Consider the following 21727-nt stretch of genomic DNA (forward strand, 5'->3'; position numbering starts at 1 on the left):
TTCCAGAAGCATCCCTAAGGGGGACTACAAGAGGTCCCCGTAGACCGAGGGAGGTGGCGAGATCAGACATTCCTCACCCAGGAGCTGGATGCGCCCCTGATGGGTTGGCGACCAGCTGTACACTTCCTAGGTGGGGCCCCAGCCCCCAGGCGCTGGTTGGGGGCTCTGGGAGAGGCGCCCTGGTGTGAAGTGGCCCAGGTCTGGACAGGTCAGCTCTAGCACCAGCCTGTCACACGCTCAGGCTGCACTTGGGGATGGCCAGGGCTGTCCCAGTGCTAGGATCTCCACAGACTCAGTGATACCAAGGGTTGAAGCTAGAAGTTGTGGCTAGACAGGGACAAGCGTGTTCTCGGAGCCAAGGGCAGGGCCCAGTGCTCAATGGCTGTACGTCTCCAGTACCCGACTGCGCAGGGTGCTGCTAGGCCAGCCTGACCTCGGACTGGGGGTGGTGTGTGTGTGTCCTGGAGCACAGGGTGGGTCTCGGTTGCGGGTCGGGGCCTGCAGCGGGTAGAAGCCAGGTCTGCTGCTGCGGCTCCGAGGGCCTGGGGCCCGCCCAGCATCTGGCCGGCATCTGGGGCAGTGTTGTAGAAGGGAACAATGAAGGATGGACGGTCTCATGGGGTCTCACTGTCTTTTTTGAAGCTTCTCTTCCTGAACTCCGGGTCCGCGTGTGCTCTGAGGGGTCCATTTGTCCAGGACCAGGACCAGGACAGGCAGCTTTGGCCAGGAGCTCGGCAACTCCCCACGCCCGGTTCTCTTGCCCTGTTCCCGCACGATTGCTCTCTTCCCACACCCCCCTCTCCACCTATCACTCCTCATGCTTTTCCAGAGCAGGGCCGGCAGGAGCCCTGGTGCAGACCAAAGAAGCCACGCTCCAGTCCCACTGGAGCCTTGGACTGTGTCTTCCCCTCGGACGGTGGGAATTATAGAAAGGGGTAGGAGTTGGGGTGCCAGGATTGGATAGGTGGGAGTAAAAAGGGGAAACCTATCTGATTCGGTAGGAGGATGAACCGTGTCTGCTGGCCTCTTGGGCTTCAAGACAGGGGGTCTCTGAACTCAGAGATATACCTCCAGGAGCTGCTGCATACCTCTTTCCAGGTTTTGTTTAATCCCTTCCATCTGGCAGGAGCTCTGATTGTTGTAGCAACACAGAAAGACCTGTGGAGGCGATGATTCAGTTTCCCTGGGTAACACGGTGCTGGTGATGGTGAGTGTTCAGCCAGGGCTCTGACTTGTGGTCCAGGTCTTTGATCACAAACCATGTTGTGTGAAATCTTAAACTGGATGAGGTGTGCCCTTTGGGGAGTTCAGCTCTCAGGACCAGCCGAGAACTAAATCACAAGGGTTTTCCTGGGCCCTCTCTCTGACCCTCACCAGCCCCAGATGTTCCCCTCTCTTCCTGTCACGCCTGCCAGCCCTGTCCCCGGCCCGTCCTGCTCAGAGGCCGAGGGCCTAGATCTCATCAAAACCTGCTTTAACCATGGGGAAGGCTCAAGAGTCATTTGCTGCTGCTTTGTTAAATTGAGCAAGCCACCTCCAGGAAGGCATCCCGGAGTACCATGCCTGTGTTAGAGAGCTGCAGTCTGCCAGGACAGACCTGCAGAAACACGAGTCTGTGGAATCAGGTCCCTGAGGGGCTGGGCAGGCAGATCCTGCAGAGACAGGCAGAGGGGTTTCTGTGCCATGGCTTGTGTTATATCTTCCTCAAGGGGCCTGTGCTCAGTGAGCAAATCAGCCAGCAGTGCTGGTAGAACTTGGGTCTAATGAGGCCTAATGGCGGCTTTTCCCCTCCGAGCGAAGTCATGAGAATGCCTCTTCCCTGACCCCAGGTGATGGCTCCTCTCACAGATGGTGCTTTGGGTCACAGTGAGGACATGGCCAAGTCCATCAGCGAAGAATTACTGAGGTGTGTGCCCCTTGACCAGGTCAGAGGGTGGCAGAACCTTGAACCACTAGCTGAGCCTGGTGTGTGACTGGCACTGTGTGAGACTGCAGGGATGCTGTGACAAGTACTGGTTGTCTGCCATAACAGTACCACTGGGAGCTTCAACAGCACAGTCTGCAGGCTGGGAAGTCCCAGGTCAAGGTGCTGGCAGATCTGATACCTGGTGAGGGCTTGCTTCCTGCCTCGCAGATGACCGCCTTTGCTCTGTGTCCCTACACGGTGGTGGAGTGTGGGGGAGAGTGCAAGGCATTGCTCTTGTCTCTCCGCTTATAGACACTAATCTCACCAGGAGCACCCCACACTCAGGACCTCATCCACACCTAACTGCGTCCGAAAGGCCCTGGCACCAAATGCCATCTCATTGGGGCAGGGCTTCAAAATATGGATTTGGGGGGGGCATGCCACTCAGTCAACAGCAATCACAGCCTGCCCTTGAGGGGGCTGTGGGCCTCCACAGAAAATCGCTTTAATACACACACACTGTGGGACAATCTATACAGTCAGCTCTTGGACAAGCTGTCCCACCCTGGCTCTCTTAGGATTTCTTGTTCATCGCATTTAGCCTCTCCGCATGTCAGTGACCTAGGTGGGCAGTGACACAGGAAGGGGGATGGGGACGGTGGCACCGGCTCACCAGGCCGTGTTGCAAATGGACGGCGGGTCCCAGGCCTCCTGTCATCCGCAGCGTCTTCCACTGTCGCCAACACAGGCTTCTCCAAGGGAGCCCTGGCGTTGCAACTTCAATGGCCGTGGCCTTTCATTTTGAAATAATACAATTAGTTCAGAGGATATTTAGGAAGAGGCACACTGCAAAATCCAAGACAAGGCGTTCAGACCTATCCTGGTGGTTTATGACTCAAAGTGCTCAGGAGCATGCTGTGATTAAAGGGTGGCTGAGGGGAAGGGAAAGCCACCAGGAGTAAATGAATCAAAATCTTAAAGGACCGATGTCCTGTCCCTGGCCAGAGAAGTGCAGGTCTGCGGTGCGGACCCATGGCCATGCTTCCAGCGGGCCATGTGAGCATGGTGGGGCTGGGGGCCTGGGGCCGCCGGGAACACTGGCATCATCCTTGTGTTCCCCCGTTAGGAGCAGGCTGGGAGCTAAACAGATGATTTTGGCTCTCAGGAAATGGCTGTGCTCTGGCAAGCACTGTGAACTTCAAGTCAGCAGCAAGGTGGTCAGCCTCCTCGGGAGGGATCGTTTCCCCACAGCCCAGCCCCAGGGAGGTGCCCCAGGGAGAGAGAGGTGGAGGCAGACCTGCCCAGCCGCCCCACTGAACCCTGCGAGGTGGGACCTGGGACCGGTAGAGATTTGGCCGTGAGTGCCTGCTGTGAGCGAGGGATGCTGCTGGGACTTCTTTAAGTGGTTGGGTTTGGTAAAGAAATATCCTTGACCTTTTGTCATGAGTAGTATTGGTGCGGAAAATGGTATGTCCTCACATGTCACTGCTCTAACCCATGCCGGTGCAGAAGAAGGGAACTGAGTGGTGTTCCTAGCTTGTGCCCTGGGGTAAGAGACAAAGGTGTCTCCCAGGTCACTCAGACCTGGAGGGGCTGGTGCTAGACCAGCTGGGCCAGCAGAACTTTCTGTGATGATGAAAATGTTCTCTGTTTGCCACCCAGCACCATAGCCTTCAGATCTGCAGTCAGGGCACCTACAAGAATCAACCAATGAATAAATAAGTGGAACAGCTCACCTCCCTTCCTCTCTAAAATCAATTTTAAAAGATTTTTAAATGTGGCTAGTGAGGCTGAGGAACTGAATTTTAAATTTTATTTGACTTTAATTAATTTAAATTCAAATAGCCACCGGTGACTATGGGACCGGATAGCCCTAGGAATCATGCTCCTCCTGGGAAGTAGTAGGAATGTGGTCTCTTCCTGCCCCTCCCCCTTCCCTCACCCAAACCTAGAGACGGCTTGCTTTTGTCATGGGGAACAGCGGATGGGGTCAGGTGGCTCTGGGGCTGAATTCTGGCTTTGCGATTTAAGCTGTGAGGACCAGGCAAGAGACCCACTGAAAGCACGCGGTATGGGGCCCGCACACAGCGGCACTCAGTAAGTGGTCGCTGTTGTCATTATGGTGGTGGCATTGTTGTCAGCGTTGCTACCAGCACAGCCTTCGCAGACGTGGAAGTTGTACCGTGGAAAGGGAAGGAAAGGGCTTCCCCAAACAGAGCTCGGTCCCCGTAAGGGATGAAACATCCCCAGGGGTAAGGAGGCCGCTGCAAGTTGAAGGGCTTGGCTGAATTGATGTCAGGTCACGTCTTGGGTTTTAGTTTAGAGGAAAGAGAACTTCGGAGCAGATGCGACGTCACACCCAGGGCCCCGCATGGGCCGCCGGGTCTGTGCAGGCTTCCCAGCCCAAAGCTGTGACTGGGGTTAGCCCCGCCTGCTGCTCCTCACTGCTTCCATTGCATCAGCGCCCTGGCTGGCCGCCTCGGCTCTCAGGTGTCGCCTGCAGACGTGCACGCGTTCATGCAGCAGACACGGTATGCTGAACACCTGGGACCCAGAGACGCTGAAAACAGCCCTCTGAAGCTCACAGCCTGGGGGGAACACAAAGGTGTGCTGAATCCCAATCTGAAGTCAGCACCGTGTGCTCCGGAGCTGGATGCTAGTGATCACATCCAAACTGGGGAGGTGGGAGGGGCTGGTCTCGGGACGTGGTTGCCCAGCTGCGCGAAGCCCTGGGGTGCAGGCGGACGATGGCCAGGCTGGGATCTGCGGGAGCAGTGGTCTGGAGCTGTCCGGGGGAGCACACGGGGTGATGGTTGTCCGCCTGGTGTGCCCCAGGGGTGGTGGTGGGGGGATACAATGCAGGGCCCCTCTACCCACAGAGGGGCCACGGGCCATCTGTTCTCTGGGACGCTGTGGTGGTGAGCAGCCCAGGCCTTTGTTAGGGACTGCAGTCCAGCCGGCCCACCAGCCTTGCAGAGCGGTTGGCATCGCCACACCGGCACTGGTCCTCCCTGTAGGAGGAAGCATGGCTGTGTTTGCAGTGTTCCCACGTTGCCATTCGATTGTGTGCAGCCACCAGCACATGTGAGAATGGGGGCGGGGGGTATGTGTATGAACCACAGACTCAAAGTGGAGACCAGGCCCGGCAGAGCAGAGAAGTGAGGCCTCCCGCAGCCCTGGCCCTCGGCTTCCCCGTGGAGACAGGATGAGTTTCAGGTGGTCTTGTCAGCCTGCCTCACCCTCTCCCGCTGCGTTCCTTTCCTTTCTATTTAGGCACAGTTCACCTAGAAAATGCTGCTAAAAATATAGGCGCATTATTGATTTTGCAAGTGTCCCCACTTAGCCCGCAGGAGAGTTGACAGCTGGCCATTCTGGTAGGTGACAACTTTTCCAACGGGACCTGGAGCTGGGAGGTGTGACTGTCCCATGAGCAGAGCTCCAGCACCCGGGCAGAGGGTGGCTGTGGGCTGTCACCAGTGGTTAGGGATCCTGTTGTCAATGCCATGGAAACTTGACCCTTGGCCCTGGGTGCCATCTCTCTTGCTGGATTCATTTTGTGGGGTCCCAGAATTCCCTCTCTGTTGCCTCTATTTGAAATAGCCGTCTCCTTGGGAGGTCTAACTCATGAAGTCCCCATGCCTCTGTGAGGTGCCTCTGGAGCAGCATGGACAGGAGTCCCAGTCCTCGAGAGGCTGAGCGTGACCTGCGTGGACCTTCTGGGAGAGATGGTCTATGGAGCAAGCTGGGAATGCTGACCTCCTGGTCTGGGGTTGGGAGGAGGGAGTGGTTTTACTGCTGGGTACACCCCCCCTGGAATCCTTTAGTTCCCCGTCTCTCAGAGGCACTGGGCAGTGGGGGGTGGGGGGTGGGGAACCTCGTGAGGCTGGGAGTGTCACCTGGACAGCCACATCCCGGCCTGCTGTTGGGAGCCCTGCCCTGCGGAATCCCAACTGCCTGGGCCCTCCGGAATCCCAACTGCTCCCGGACCTGGCAGCCGCAGAAGGGCCACGACGCAAAAGGCTAGTCCATGTCCAGCTTTAAAAAGTCACTTTCCCGTCTGGGCTCAGATTCTTTACGCAACATGCAGACTCTGAGGCATTTTCTCACCCTGGACGAGACTATTACTTCTGAGCGCAGTCATCACACCAGGTTTCTGTTTGGGAGTCTAGGTACCAGTGTGGTTGGGGAGTTTGCTGGGTGGTGGGCTGACTTCCCAGCGGGGCTCTGCCACTCAGGGCTGTGGGTCTCAGCTGCAGGGAAGCCACTCTGTGCTTCAATTTGATTTTCTTTCCCCATCTATAAGATGGGAAAAATAACACCTGTATGACCTAGAAGGCCCGTGGTTGTTTGAAGGCTCCCGGGGGATAACATGGGTAAGAGCTTTGTAAAAACAAGGAATGTGCAGGTGAGGCGTGTTATCACGAAATGACAATTGGAAACGAATTCAGCCCAGCCCTGTCCACACCAGCTGCTTCCCGGGGCGGTATACCCGGCCTTTTATGACCTATCTTTGGGTTCGCTTCTGGGGAGGAGAGGACAGTAGGGGCCTAATTTCTTCTTATCCCCCCAGTCATCCTAGTGGCATAACCTGGCATACAGGAGGGTTGGCTTCAGCAAAGCTGTCGGTTGCCCCTCCCACCCAGGACCCCCCATCCCAATCCCCCCTGTGAGAAACGCTCACAATAAAAACCGGGACACAGGACGTGAGCAGTAAAGCGAGGCCTTTATTCACGAGTCTGCAGAGCTGGGCGCACCCTCACAGCCAGGAGAATGTGCGCAGCAACTAGACAAAGATGGCTGGTTTTAGAGTCTTAGCTTCCCCACCCTGAAATTGCTACCCTAAAGTGATTAGCTTCCCCACCCTAAAATTGCTACCCTAAAGTGATTAGCTTCCCCACCCTGAAATTGCTACCCTAAAGTGATTAGCTTCCTCATCCTGAAATTGCCAGGGTAAAGTGAAATTGACTAGCTTCCTCGCCCTAAAGTGAGAGCATCAGCTCCCCCTCCCCTCTCCTCCTTCCCGTTTCTCCATGACTGCTTTCTCCAGAGTTACGATCTAACACGTTCATCTAAATGCCCCATTGTGATTTGTGAATATGCTAATGCTGTCAACTCCCTTCTCAGAGATCCTCTAATTACATTTGCCCTTAAGACTTTAATTACATTTGCCTTTTGTTACTAATGACTTTCTACTGGTTCGGGAATCACTAGGTCCTTATTTCCTACACCCCCTCACCCCAAAAGCTGCCTTCACCCTCTTCAGTCTCCTGCAAGGGAAGGCTTTGTACCTCCAGCGCCCGACCCTGTTTCCCAGGCGCTGGGGCAGTTTGTGGGCCCACCTAGGGGAGCCCCGCCTCAGGATGAGGCGCTAACTGCTGAATCGGGGCCTCAGGAACCCTGCAATGGGGATGGCTGGGGCAGGGGGGTCGGGGAACTTGGGGTGATGCTCCCGGAACCAGCCCCGACCTGGTTCCCTCGCCTGCGCGGCGGGCGCAAGGCTCGGAGCCCTCCTTTTTCTGCCAGCGGGTTGTTGGCGAGTTAGACCTCCCAGCCTCACGGGGCTGCTGTGCGGCTGCAGCGACTCGGGCGACCGCGGCGCCACGGAGAAGAAGGCTGGGGAGGCGGCGCCATGTGAGTCCCGGGCCGGCGGGGCTGGGGCCGCTGCTGCGGGAGATTACCGTATTTATCTAGGCCACAGCCGGACCCTTGGGGGCGGGTCACTGCGGGCGCGCTACCGTATTTGTTGGGAGCTGCGCAGGCCCTTTCCGGGAGTGGGGAGCGCTGCGACTTATTTACGTATTTTTCCAGGGTTGCGTGATTCCCCCGGGAGCGCTGAGGGAGTGGGGGGTGCGTGGTGTCGGGGTGCGTGGCATTCTTTCCCTAAGGGAGCCGGGGCTTGCAGCGGGGTGAGATGGGTTGCGGCCGCAGGGTGGGAGGCCTACGTGTTTTCAGAGGGTGGGGTTGCGACGCAGAGTTTACCATATTTCTCCAGGGTCACTCCAGCCCCGGGAGTTGGCAAGGTTGTGCGTGGGGAAAGTGGGGCCGGGTGGGTGGGGTCAGCTCTTCTGATTAACGCAGGTATTTGCTAAGCACAGCGGTGTGGGAGGCTGGCCCTCTTTCTGGGGGCGCGGGAGAAGGGGCGCGGGAGTTGCTGCGGGCGGGCTACCGTATTTGCGTTGGGCCGCGCAGACTCTAGAGGAAAGAGTCACTGCTGGAGACCGGAGGAACATGGCACAGCCCGGGCTGTGAGTGTGGGAGGGGATGGAGAAACTTGGGGGAGGGGAGGGGACCAGGCCTTGGACCCTCTCCGTGGGCGGGGTCTTGATTAGGGGTCTGAGTGCGGAGAGTGGGGAGGCTTCCCAGTGACAAGGCCAGGCTGAGGTTGGCCAAGGGGACTGTGATGATCTGTCTGCAAATATCAGCGCAGCTGCCTGGGGTAACACGGCGTGGGGTGGGGGTGTCTATTACAAGTAGTACTTGTGCCCCTCTCCAGGGTGAGTGTGTTCCGCCCTGGCCTGAGGGTAGGGGGAGACAGAGGGGGAATCTCTGAGGCCGCGCTCTGCAGACCGACTGAGGCTTGCAGAAAGCAGCGCGATCCGGAAGTGTGGACACGGCCTGCACGGAGGTCCGGGGGAAGGGCCTGCGAGCTTCCCTGGGGGGGGTGGGGAGGCAGGGGAGGGGCCCGCTCAGCCGCTGCGGAGCACGCCTCGGTGCTTGGCAGGAACCCGAGCTCAAGGGTTTTTGGAAGCAGACAGTGCCCTGTAGAAGCAGTGGTCTCTCGCGGAGGGACGGCTCTGCAGCGGCTGGGGTGACGCTGGGGGTCTTGTGGTCTACTTTGAGGGGAGTTGAGCTGGTGAGCAGCTAGCTAGCGAGCACATTGAGAAGAGCTTTCAACTGTGAGCCAAGCAATGAGGGCCTCCGCCTGCCTCACCTTGGGCCAGTAAGTGGCCCTCCCCGAGCCTCGGCGTCCCTGTCTGTAAGTTGGGGTTCAGTGAGCCCTGCCGCTTGCTGGGCTGTTGTGAGGGCAATGGGAGACGGCGGAAGGAGGAACACAGTGCCCTGGGGAAGAGAATCCTCCAGGGAACCAGCCTGAACGGCTGGAGCTGAACTTGGGGTGCTTGTTGCGCACGGAGTGCTGCTCAGCCTGCGCCAGGCTCTGCTGTGGGGACACCGGAGGAAGGAAGCCAGGAGCCCCCGGGAGCTCACACTCTGGTTCAGTGGCTGGCAAACAGAGCTCTTACAGGCATGCCTCATTTTGCTAAGCAAAGAGCTGCTGCCTTTAGTGTTTAACTGGAGCTGCTTTCAAGTTGAAGGGTCTTTGTTTTGCTTCTCCTTTTGAGCTTTCCAAAAATATCTTTAAACCATCCCCTCCAGAGTGGGGATGCACCTCTCTGCTCCCTCCTTGAGCACCAGGTTGCCGAGATGAGACAAGGCCAGGTGCAGGGTAACTTGCAATACGAGGAGCTCCTAAATATTACCCATCAGCAGTTGTTCAGTGGCTTGTACCCCGGCACAGTGCTTGGTGCTGGGGAATAAAAGACCGAGGCAGCTCCGTCCTTAAGGTGCTCACAGGCGAGAAGACAAGGTGGTGTGACTGACTGACACAGATGCAGTGTGATGAATGAGGGTCACAGGATTGGGCCACATGGGGTCATGGAAGGCTTCCAGGAGGAGGTGGCACTCCAGGAAGATTTGAAAGCAGGGCAGAATGTGATGAAGGGGTAGAGGAGAAAGAAGGGCGCCCAGCAGAGAAATGCTGGCTTGAACAAGCCTGTAAAGAGGCGGATGCCGGAAGTTGTGCGAGGACACAGGGGTGTCCGTCCTGAGGCTGAGGCTGGCCGGGCCGCAGGTTACCCCCTGACTCCTCTCTTTGCTTCTGCCTCCCCAGGGGCTGGTGACTGCAGCTGGGAGCGCCCATGACCGAGCTGGCGTCCTCCGGGGGCGGGTCCCCTACAGGGGACGGGGAAGAAGGTCTGGGGGACGAGCGAGGCCTGGTCATCCACCACCCCGCGGAGGAGCAGCCCCATCGCTGTCCGCTGTGTGGCCAGACCTTCTCGCAGCAGCCCAGCCTGGTGCGGCACCAGAAGGCGCACGCCGGGGCGGGCCGCGCGGCCGCCTTCGTGTGCCCCGAGTGCGGCAAGGCCTTCAGTGTGAAGCACAACCTCGAGGTGCATCAGCGCACCCACACGGGCGAGCGGCCCTTCCCCTGCCCCGAGTGCGGGCGCTGCTTCAGCCTCAAGCAGAATCTGCTCACGCACCAGCGCATCCACAGCGGCGAGAAGCCGCACCAGTGCGCGCAGTGTGGCCGCTGCTTCCGCGAGCCGCGCTTCCTGCTCAACCACCAGCGCACCCACGCGCGCATGCCCGCCCCGCACCCGCGCCGCCCTGGCGTCTTCGGGGAGCGGCGGCCCTACTTCTGCGCCCGCTGCGGCAAGAGCTTCGCGCGCGAGGGCTCGCTCAAGACCCACCAGCGCAGCCACGGCCACGGGCCCGAGGGCCCGGCGGCCCATTTAGGCCGCGTGCTCTGATGCGCGCCTGGCCCGCAGCCGGCTCTTTCCCGCTCCCCAGCTGCATCCGTGAGCCCTGGAGGTGGCGCTGGGCTGGGATCCCGGGAGATGGGGACGGCTGGCTGGGGGTCTTGGAGGAGTGGGCTGCCGCCCTGCCCTGTGGCCTTCTTTTGCTCCTCCCCCGGGACCCTTGGGCTGGCTGCACAGGGCTGCGCTGGGCCCCTGCGGTGGGTTTCCTCCTCAGGATGGCCAGGCCTAGAAGGAGCAGGTGAGACACAAGGGTCAAAGCCGCTCTCAGGCTTGCGGGGAGGGGAGCAGGTGATGTCAGGTGAAGACAGGTGGGGGTGGAGGGGCATCCTGGTCGGTCATAGGTGTCTGTGACCAACTTCTTGCTATATCTTCATTCCTAGAGTCGGGAGTGGGAAGCGACATGCAGAGGGCCACTCTCCGCAGCCCCCGGGCCCTGGTCTCCCAGCTCCGGCGCTTGTTACCTGGTGTCTGTGAGAAGTTTCACGTCATGTCTCCGTTTGCTCATCTGTAAGTTGGGGCTGAAAATGAGGGGTAGTGTGAGGGTGGCGATTGCCACTCTACCGGTTAGGAGAGGGTGCTGCCGCTGGTCCAGAACATCCCTAAGTGCCAGGCACTGTGCTGGGCTGGGCTGGGTTCTCGGGAGTCCCTGTCCCCCGAGATGCCACAGCTGGTGCTCCCACAGGTGAAGAGGACTGTCACAGGGGGCAGACTATAAAGTGCTGGGGCAGGGGTGAGGGACAGTGGCCGGTGTCCCCCAAGGCCATTTGTTGGTTTGGCCTAGGTGCTGGGGATGAATAGAGGGGCCCCAGGGAGAGCAGGGTTGGAGGAGGACTGCGGGTGGGGCCTGAGCGTGGAGGCTCACACCGCCCTACAGAGCACTCTGTGCCGGAGACAGGAGACGCTAAAAGGGGCACAGTGACCCCGACGTGCAGTTCAAGAACTGGAGGCCCTGCGAGGCCAGATCCAAGTGGGACAAGAAGGAGCCGCGAGGATCTCGGGCGCATCTGAGCCAGAGAAGCTGGGGCCCTCAGCTAGGGGGCCTGAGCAATTGTGTACAGAGAGAAAGGCACCGCCAGGGCTTGCCGGGGCCTCTTGAGGCGCGGGCTTCCCCAGCCATTTGGCAGATGAGGAAACTGAGGCTCATCCAGGCTGGGCCCCGTCCCTTAGATTTTAGTGAGACAGGAGTGCAAGCCTGGGCCCTGTTTGGGGTTCTGGACCACAAGACCCTTTGTCTCTGCCTCACCGCCCTTAGAGAGGCTCTCACTGGTAGGGAATAGAGCTGCAAGGATGCGGGAATGTGGCCGGGACTGTGGAGAGGGGGGTGGCTGGGCAGGGGCGTCACTAGTGGTGTGGGTGCCCGACAGGGACGAGGCCCCACAGTGGTGGCTGGGGAGGAGGGACACCGGGGCTTGGAGAGGACCCCCCCTTACAGAGCCCAGGCTCCAGGCCCAGGGCTGTGCTCGGTGCTGGAGACCCGGCCCTGCCTGCTGCCCTTCTTACCGCTCTGTGGCTCCTCTGGGATCCGTTGTCCCTCTGCCTGCCGCCCCTAGGTGGCTATGGCAATGTGGCCTACTACTTAGTGGCGGAGATTGAGAGATGACTTCAGGAACTGGGCCATCTGGGGCCCGTCACCAAAATGTCCTGAAGCCAAGTCATCTCACCTGTAAATGGATTAGGAATCCTGGAGTCTGTGGGCAGGTGCCCACTCCTAGCCCCAGAGGGGTGGCTGGGCATGGCTGTGTCATGGCCCCAGACCTGACCCTGGTCTCTGTCTCTGCAAACAGCTGCAGTGTGGGCAGGACCTCTGGGCAGTGTGTGAGGCACATCTGGGCACAGAGACTCGGAATGGGAACCCTGGGGGCCTGCCCCCAGCTACGAGGACATGTGCCCTAAGAAGACCTACCTCGGGAGCTGCCCTGCTGTGACAGTAGGGGAACTGGTGGAGCCCAGCATTGGAAGCAGTTCTGTCCTCTGGTGAGAAGACTCCCTGAAGCTGCTGGGAGTCACTTCTGGGGAAGAACTTGTCCTGGTTGCCTGGCCACCTGACCATGGACCTCCACTCTCGTGTAGCAGCAGGGACCATGCCTGTGTGGAGAGCTGGCTTCTCCACCCCCGCCTGCCCTCCAGAGAGGGGAAGAGACTAGCCTATGGAAACACAGCACGTTGGCGGCAGCCCTGGCTCTGGAGGGACAGCCTTCGTGGTGTGGACCACACGTGCAGGCTTCGCTTGCCTTTCGGCAAAGTTCTTCCCGCACCTGGGGGCAGGAAGCCCTTTGAGAAGCTGACAAACGTCTTGCACCTGCTCCCCAGGAAGACACTGGTACTCATGCAGATGCAAGAATGTACCAGGAGCACCAGGAGCTCTTGAACTCCAGGTTGGCACCTCAGCCCCAGGACCCAACCTACCACCCTGTCCTTGCCCGGCCCAGGGGTCCATCATACAGTGGCATCCCTCCCTCCCTAATGGTCCTCCTGCCCTTGTTCAGGAATAAAGAACTCCGAGGAGGGGACCCTGTTAAAGTCACTGTCTTCTTCCAGACAGACTCCCCAGACTTCGTGCCTGAGCAGTCGGCCCGGAGCTCGCTTACGGGCCTCCCTAGAGTGAACTGCCCGTCAGGAAGGGCATGGCCCACCAGGGCCGGGTGGGTTTTTGACGAACACCAGGCTTCACGAAGCTGGTTACCTTTAGGAAAACCCGTGGGGTGGGTGGAGAGGCCTTTAGTCACGGAATTAATATCCAAGCCCAGGGCTGAGTTGTGGGGGTCACGTAGGCACTGGGTCTAGGTGGGGGGGCCCCAGGGCTGGGCTGGGTTTGCCCAGGGTTGCCAGGAGGCCCATCTGCCCATGTGCCTTGTCCCGGGGTTAAAACCCGCTCCGGGGGTGGGGTCAGAGAGAGAGCAGGCACCCCTGGCTCCTGGAGCTCCCACTCACTCCGGTTCTTGGCCAGTGTGGAGGGAACCTCACAGCCTCACCCCTGCCGATCGTCAGCTTGTTCACCCCGCCCCTCCCCCAACTGTGCACCCCCCTTCCTGCCTCTGGCTTCCTCGAAACTCCTCTGAAACATGCCGCTCCTGCCCTTGGCCCTGTCAAGCCCTCTTCTCACCCGCCTGGCTCCCCTGACCGCCCAACCTGCACTCCCTGCCCCCCGAACAGTGTGTTAACCTACCAGCTCCCCTCGGGGATGGTGTGCAGCTTCCTGTGTGTGCATATGTGTGCATGCGTGTGTGTGAGTGTGTCGTAAATCTCCAGCAACACTGTGAGCTTCCTGAGGGCAAGGGATGTGTCTCTTCTTCCTGAAGCCCAACAGGGCCTAGCCCAGGGCTGGGCTCAGTACTCAGCACGTGCTCGCTGACCGGCAGAGGGGTCCCAGCAATGGGAGGTGCGAAAGGGGAGGGGGCTTGCAAGTTCCTAGTGGGGACCTCTCACTGGGCTGTGGGCTTCCTGGCCCTGAGGTAATAATGGCCATAGGAGGCCTCAGGTCCCATCCATACCTGGGGCAGTGGGACAGGAGGGACCCCCTCCCCCCAAGGCTCTGCGCAAGACTGTGCCTCAATGGTCATCCAGGCCGGACATTTCCGTAGGCCACTGACACCCAGCGCGGATGACCGAGTGGAATAAATGTTCTGTTGACATCAGCTGGTGTGAAGATTGGTCATTTGGGGCCCAGCTGGGAGCTGGGTGGTGGCCTCCAGCTACCTCCGACAGAGTCAGGGGAGCCTCCTGTTGAAAGGCTGTGGGAATCACTGCTCAAAAGGGACAGCAATGAATTAACTTAGCACCCCCCCCCCCATAATGACTGGAGCTGGGTAACACGCAGGAGCCCCTGGAAGTAGCCCCAACTGCCTGCTCAGCCCACAGTGAGGCCAGACCTGCTGAGTTCCTTCAAGTGCTTCCCATGGGCACCTGAGAGGGGGTCTGTGAGGGGGGTCACGTCATAAGCCTGTCTCCGCCACCAGAGCTCCTGGTCAGCCCCATAGCTCTTCTGACTTTAAACTTCTCACCTGTGACACAGAATAAGTCCTGCCCCTCCACCTCATGGGAGGGTGTGTGTGTGAGTGTCACACGTGTGCAGGAACTGGGTGGACTGCAAAGCACTGTCCAGAGGCAGCGGTTTCTGTCACCTGCATCCTCCAGCCCGAGCTGACCGCTCACTTCCCCGCCCAGGAAGCTTCTGCAGCAGAGAGTGCAGGACAGCGGTCAGGCCTGGGCGATGACTTACCTCCTGTTATGGTGAGGGGCTGGGCCTGATCACGGCGGAGGCTCACTCCAGAACCCTCCTCTTGCACCCTGCTCTTTGACCCAGCTGTGGGGACTGCAGTCATTGTCTCTGTCAGCCAAGGAGGGTCCCAAGAGGCAGCACCTCAGGACAGGGCCTCTGAGACCTGGTGGTGTTGGGGGCGAACCAGGCAGGACTCTGGTTCAACTCAAACTGGCCCGCCAGGAAGGTGGGGGGGACGGCTCATGCCTCTGGGGAGCGCGGTGACTTGGTGGCGACACCCGGGACCCAGCCCTTCTTCGTCTCAGCTCTTCCTTACATTGGCTGCCCCCTGCACACCCCCCCGCCCCCTGCCCCGGGTTCAGTTCCTCCTCTAACAGTCTGAACCGGTTGGTGCCCGTGACCAGACCAGCGGCTGCGCCAGGCCAGGGGGCTGCAGCGCTGTGAATGGCCTCGCCTGGGCCCATGCAGCCGCAGAGGGGCCAGCTGCCCCCGGAGTCCGTGGGTCCAGAGTGGGGGAGGGACAGTTCACCAGGGGCCACGCAGAGGCCGGAAGAGGCGTGTGGATTCTGGGCGGGGGACCAGCACCCCTGCCACTGACCAGCAATGCTGTGTCACGTGGGAACCTGGTATTAATGTGCAGCGCAGCCCCGCGACAGACTCCACAGCAGCAGCTGCGTTTTAACAAGAGCCTCAGGCAGTCGGTGGGGGCAGGTGCTGCCGAAAGGGAGGAGGACGAACGTGGTGGGCTTGGAGGGTGGGTGGGTGCAGGGACATGACGCTGCCTCCACCCGGGCCCAGGATCCCAGCCATGGTCACCCACCCGCTCTGGGGACCGGAGCGCACGTCAGCCTGGCCTTACGGGATTTACTCTCACTACTGAACACGGTACAGGAGAGAAAGGCCCAGAAAAGGGCCCGTCCTGGGTGGAAATGCAGGCAGCTCACCCTCAATTCCCTCTCCACGCTCCGTTGACCCCCCACGAAGCATCGTGTTCATTCCTCATCGTAATGGTGCCATGTGAGAGGGGGTCTGCTGTGGGGGCTGCTGGTGTCCCTTCTAAGCTGGTTCTCAGCCGCCTAGCCTGAGGGGCTGCCCCAGCCCGCCCCACCCCACACAGCGGGCAGCTCAGAGTTCCCCAGGGATCCGATGACTGCGCCCCTTCTGCGGAGAGCACCTCCCGACATTCTCGGTCCCTTTGAACAGAATCCTCGTCTCAGGTTCTGCTTCTAGGGCCCCCCAGCCCTGGGCGGTATCTCTGAGGACTACACGCTCAGAGCATCTGGCACATACAAGAGATCATGCCTGGAATCTTCTTTGTGGCGGTTCTGTGTGGTGCTGGCTACCCGAAGGCCTTCAGGTAGGTGGACTAACAGGTGGAGGTGGCTGTCTGCTCTGGGAGAGGCCAGGCTGGAGAAGGGGGGGCCGTGCAGCAGCCCCTCACCATCGTCTCTAAGGCCCCTGTCACCTGGAGACAAGCCACGGGATCTAGTTCGGGGGTCAAAGGTGGCAGTGTAGTCTGACTGTGTGGGTTGGGCCAAGGTCCTCACCATTTTGAACCCTGTTTCTCCTGTCATCAAGTGAGTGGCGTAGACGGGCTGCTGTCTGAGGTTCCTTTCAGGTCTGATCGTCTGCAGACCTGACTGCTAATGTGGGCTGTCTTTTGGGGGATGATGGGCAGTGACCGTGTAGGCTGGGGATGCGCTGTGCCCAAGGCCTCGCGAGATGTCAGTCAGCCCTGTGTGCCGCTGGACCCCCCGAGTGGTACCCCCCTCCTCTGCTCCCACACCCATCCTGTGACCAGCCTTGCTCCTTCCGCCAGCTGTGACAGTCCCTGCTCTGCAGCAGGTGCACTGGGAACTGGAGCTGGATCTTTCTCCTTGAGGCTAGAGAACTGCAGTTTCCAGCCGCAGAGACAGCAAGTCACCTTGCAGCCAACCTTCCTTGTTGCTGGAAGGTCATCGCGTCCTTTCTGTTAAACTCACGTGAAACAAATGCCCGCCAATATTCTTATCATTCTCCCAGTAGCCTCGGACTTGGGAGGCATTTCAAAGGCAGATGCTTCAGATTAGCACATTAGCTGTTGTGCTTAACAACAGTCATTTTTAAAGGGCTGATGATATTAGGCCCGAGATGCGGGAAGGACCAGAAATTCTCCCCTCGGGGAGGGGCTGAGCTCTCTTTCCCGTGGCACATGACAGCCTGCCAGGGGACAGGCAGTGTCCCCGAGGCTGGGCTTAAAGCATGAGGGTTCCAGAGGGCCTGCTTATAGGAGCAGTGGGAACTGTGTCCCCCTGTGGGGCAAGAGGGACTCCGGAGTCAGGTGGCATGATGGCACACGTTGGGGCCTGAGGGGCGCTGTCTGAGGGGAGAGGGGACAGGCAGCCTCCACGGCACACCCGCACTCCCAGAAATCACTGGGGGGGAATGGGCTGTACAGAGCAATGGGGACTGGGAGGGCTCTGTCTTTATTTGGGCGTAAGGAGCAGCGTGTTCCCAGCTGGGAAGCAAGACCCGTGGTTTTCCCCGCCTCCTGTCTGTCTGCTCAGCACGCTGCTGCCTCATGCCTACTGCCCGCTCTTCTTTCTGACGCTGCCCTTGGCTTCCTCGCCACCTGCTCTGGCAATCGTATTACAATATATAAAGGTATCAGCCCTGGCTGGGTGGCTCAGATGATCAGAGCATCGGCCCCATACACCAAGGTTGCAAGTTTGATCTCTGGTCAGGACACATAAAGAATCAACCAACGAATGCATGAATACGTGGAACAACAAATCAATGTGTGTGTGTGTGTCTCTTCCCCACTTTCTCTCTCTAAAAAAAATCAATAAATAAAATCGTTAAAAAATTAAATGTACCAAAGTAACATTTGTACATCTTAAATTTATGCAATGCTATATGTCAAATTTATTCAATTAAAAAGAAGAACCGGAAGAGGCTGCAATATTACTTTTGGTAACAAACGCCAACGGGAGAGTGGCGCCCCCTAGCGCACACTTGGGGAACTGATGTTGAGTGAATTCGCTACTAGGGCTGTTCCTCCGGAGCCCTAAGGCCTGCCTGTCACCTTTAAGGGACAATGTACCAGTCAAGGACCTTGAAAATTGTCAGTAAATATTTGTTAAATGAATAAATAGGACCAGGAGACTTTTCGGAGTGCTCTATGGAAGTGAGTCAAAGAAGCAGACTTGTACAAGTAAATTGTCCCCTTAGAGACGGAATGGAGGTTGGTGGCAATTACAGGAGAGAAGAGAAAATCAGAGGCAAAGAAATCAGACTTTTTCTTCTTCTTCTTGGTTTCAAAAGGAAATAAAGGGAAACACAGAGTAACTTTACAAAGAGAATTAGCCCCAAAGCCAGCAATACATGCTTGCTCGTAAAAGCCTGAAACATTCTACAAGGGAATGAAATCCCGGGATGCTGGCTGAGCCGCCTGCAGGGCGAGCGGGGAGGCGTGGAGCCAGAGCGGGAAACCCACCCCCGCCACCTGTGAGTAAGTCTTCAAACTGTAGATGCTGTGGGGAAACGGGAGCCCTTAAGGATATTTGATAATACAGAATTATGTTTTTCCTACTTCTAGTTCATGAAAGAATCTGTACGTTCTCAGAGATGCATACTGAATGAAGTGCTAGCCAGGATTAGCTTGGAAATGGCCTGCAGGGCTGGACTCAGAGGCTGATGCCAGATGGAGCCGCACTGACCACGCGTGGACAGCCCATGGCCACTATATGCTCGTCCTTCAACCCTTGTCACGTGTTAGAAAATTCCCGTGATAACAAGTTATGGTCTCTTTGTACCTGATTCTTCTGGCCTTTGGGACGTTCCCTTTGTGCTACTCTGAAAAGAGCGAAATGTTAGTGAGGGTACGGGAGAGGTTTGAGGCTGATTTACTTATGCATTTATGAAGCAGAGTTTCTTTATTATTATTATTTTTAAAGATGAACTGAGCACTGGCTGGTGTTGCTCGATGGATTGTGCACTGGCCTGCGAACCAAAGGGTCGCTGGTTCAATTCCCAGTTAGAGCACAGGCCTGGGTTGTGGGCCAGGTCCTCAATTGGGGGCATACAAGAGAAAACCATACATTGATGTTTCTCTCCCTTTCTTTCTCCCTCCCTTCCCTTCTCTCTAAAAATAAAGTATTAAAAAAAAAAGATGAATTGAAGTGTAATGTTGTAAGGACCAAGGAAGCTGGTGACTCTCAAACCAGCAGGAAAAGATGAACAGCTAAGACCAACTCTGTAATTGGATCATGAATCAGGGGTCTGTCTCTGAGTCAACAGCAAAACAAAGGGAGCTGGAGACAGACCTGGTACCTATTAATTACCCCACAACTGTTACCTATTACCCCACATCTATTACCTATTACCCCTAGACAATAGCGCTAGATTGAACTCTGGAGTACGTATTCAGTTAATGAAGAAATGGGGAGGGACTACTTGGCATTAGGGATGAAACCAATTGGTTTTTGCTGCTTTGGCATGCATGCCACTGGCTGGCTGTGCGCCCGACTCTGCAGACTCGTGAATAAACGCCTCGCTTCGCTGCTGAAGTCCTGTGTCCCGGTGTTTTATTGTGAGCGTTTCTCACAATGTGTGGGTCAAAGAATATAAGCTTTACTAATTTTTATTTTAAAAGTCTTAAAAAGTTCAATGACTATTGACATACAATATTATATTAGTTTCAGGTGTACAGCATACTGGTTAGACTGACAAAGTGATTTCACTCCCCCACCCCTGCAGGTCTAGTTCCCACCTGACACCATACAAAGTCATTGCAATATTATTGACTGTATTTTCTATGTTGTATGTAACATCCCCATGTGTTTGAGGCTGATTTGAAGTTTTGGTTTTGAGCCATTTCCTTTGGTCCAAGAGGTCATGGCTGAGAAGGGGGAGGGGCTGGGAAGTAGGAGGAGCTGAGAGGGCCCCTTTACTCTGACACTTCCCACTGGACCTTAGTTTCCATTTCTCTCTCTCAAGGAGGCTACAAAGCAAAGGTTCTCATTGTCCAAGATGGTGACATGCTCTTGCTTTGGTCTGGTGCTTCCTATTGTCTTACCGTTCTTGGATGCTTTTTAAAATCTTCATCTGTGGACATAATTTCATTGCTTTTAAAGTAAGAGGGAGAGAGAGAAGCATCGATACAAGAGAGAAGCATCTATTGGTTGCCTCCTGTAGAGGCCCAGACTGGGGATTGAACTCACAACCTAGGTTTTTTTCTCTGAATTCTCTTTATCCGCCATGGGGGAAAGGACAAAAAGTGTATTTCTTTGGTCCCACTGGGGATAGGTGTTCCATGAATCTTGGTGAACTGTTTCTACACATCTACACAATGCATTGTTCTGTTTGCTGTTTTTTGTACACGGTCTGTTTGGAGACTCTAACATACAGCAGGGTTCTTTATGGTCTGTACTTGTTTTAAGTGGAATATCATCGATAGTCCTGGTGCATTCAGTGGTTGAGTCTTGTATGTGCCCTGACCGGGGATTGAACCTGCAACCTTGGCATATGGGGATGACGCTCTAACCAACTGAGCTACCCAGCCAGAGCAAAAGTTTGAAAAGAAGCATTTCATCTCTTAATAATAATTATTGTAACAAACAAAGACTCTGTTTGAACAAGACATTTAATTTCACCAGAAAATTGACCAAATAGACACGTTTCGTTACAGGACACTTTCCTGCCACCTGCCCAAACTGTGGTCAACACATTCCCTGACTTTGAAGTAAAACACGTAATAACACTGTTTTCCTGAAGTGACAACGTCTAGCTGTGACTAGCACGCCCCCCAACATGGCAGTTTGAACCATTGTCATAGCAGCCCTGAATCTGTCTTTAAAAAATTATTGTTTCCACCCCCTAAATATATCATAAGTCAGTTTCTTTCCCACCATCCGCGCTCACTGTTGCTATATTAGTTGACGTCTGTGTGTCTAGCTTGGGCTTCGCAGTAGCCCGTACCTGGTCCTCCTACCTCCAGCGCGACTCCGTCCCCGCCCCCCGCCCCCCAGATAGGGCCAGCTGCTCTCAGCACCCCGATGCTGCGGCACCTGCGTTCCCCCTTGGTTCTCCTCCCGGTCCCGCGCAGAGGAACTTCTGTGCGCCCTCCCAGGCCTCCCGCGGGCGCAGCTCCGCCGAGGGCGTCTTCCTCCTTCTCCTCCCCTGCACGAGGGGCCCTGCCACAGTCGCCCGCGGTGTATGGATTTGTTTTTCTCTCTCCACTCAGTTGTCGCTCCGTCTGGTGGGGCTTGCAGCGCTTCCTCTGTGCCCCCAGGGCCCCCGGGCACATCGGGACCTCGCGCCGCGCTGTTTCAGCCCCGCCGGGTTCATCTCCTTTCTCATCATCGGACCAAGCACCCGATTTGTCTTGTGAATCGCTGCGCCCCTGAGTCAAAACCCCGCCGGGCTCGGCAGCCTCCGCGCTGCTGGCAGAACTTGCGTCTTCTCGGCTCATTCGATTCCAGGGCTGGAAGCCCCGCCCCGCCCCGCCCCCGCTGCCCCAGAGTCTGGGGTGGGGTGGGGTGGGAGGCCAGGGGCTTCACCTGCGAGTGAGCGCGCGGCCCCTGCCCTTGTCATTAGCCACGAAGCCACCAGGGGGCAGGAGGCCCCCGTCCTTCCCCAGCTCAGCGCCCAGCCGGAACCAGAGGCCGCCTTCTGGGGGATCATCGGCTCCCCCAAAGCTGACGTGTGGGAAGCCCATTCAGTAAAACAGTGAACTTGCTAAAGCAGGAGGAGCTCTTGGAAGCTTTCGTTTTATCCAGAGTGCTCCTCAGAGCTTCGCATTTTATTTCAGGAGTGAGAGCCCTGGCTGGGGTGGCCCAGGTGGTTGGAGTGCCGTCCCGTGACCGAAAGGCTGCGGGTTCGATTCCTGGTGGTCATCTGACCCGGTGCTAATTCCGAGCTTCCCCCGTGTCCGCAGCTGCCTCCGGGGGCGGGGAAACCCGTGCCGAGGAGCCCCTTCCCCCCCCCAAACGCCGTTGGTCGGCAGGACCCCGCCGAGCCGGCCCCGCCCCGCGGCCCGCCCCGCGGCCCCGCCCACCACCCTCCTTAGGGTTCCGTTCGCTCCCC

At 57.5% G+C, this 21727-nt stretch overlaps 1 protein-coding gene across 4 annotated transcripts; it reads left to right on the forward strand.

Moving 5' to 3' along the window:
* The first annotated feature begins 7333 nt into the window (after nucleotides 1-7333).
* On the forward strand, nucleotides 7334-10917 carry LOC150002340 (uncharacterized). Of its 4 annotated transcripts, none has more exons than XM_090287666.1 (2): nucleotides 7334-7537; nucleotides 9795-10917. In XM_090287666.1, exon 2 carries the CDS (start codon nucleotides 9823-9825, stop codon nucleotides 10432-10434), a length of 612 nt encoding a protein of 203 aa, XP_090143792.1. In that variant the 5' UTR covers nucleotides 7334-7537; nucleotides 9795-9822; the 3' UTR covers nucleotides 10435-10917. The 4 variants fall into 4 exon arrangements, with proteins under 4 accessions (XP_090143792.1, XP_090143794.1, XP_090143793.1 ...); XM_090287668.1 differs by lacking the exon at nucleotides 7334-7537 and adding an exon at nucleotides 7544-7926; XM_090287667.1 differs by lacking the exon at nucleotides 7334-7537 and adding an exon at nucleotides 8049-8151.
* The last annotated feature ends 10810 nt before the right edge of the window (nucleotides 10918-21727 follow it).

The sequence above is a fragment of the Furipterus horrens genome, unplaced genomic scaffold (assembly GCF_987537825.1).
Source record: "Furipterus horrens unplaced genomic scaffold, mFurHor1.1.pri manual_scaffold_9, whole genome shotgun sequence".
NCBI lineage: Eukaryota > Metazoa > Chordata > Mammalia > Chiroptera > Furipteridae > Furipterus > Furipterus horrens.

Coding starts and splice junctions, on each gene's coding strand:
- LOC150002340 (XM_090287666.1), top strand. CDS start 9,823: ATGACCGAGCTGGCGTCCTCCGGGGGCGGGTCCCCTACAGGGGACGGG.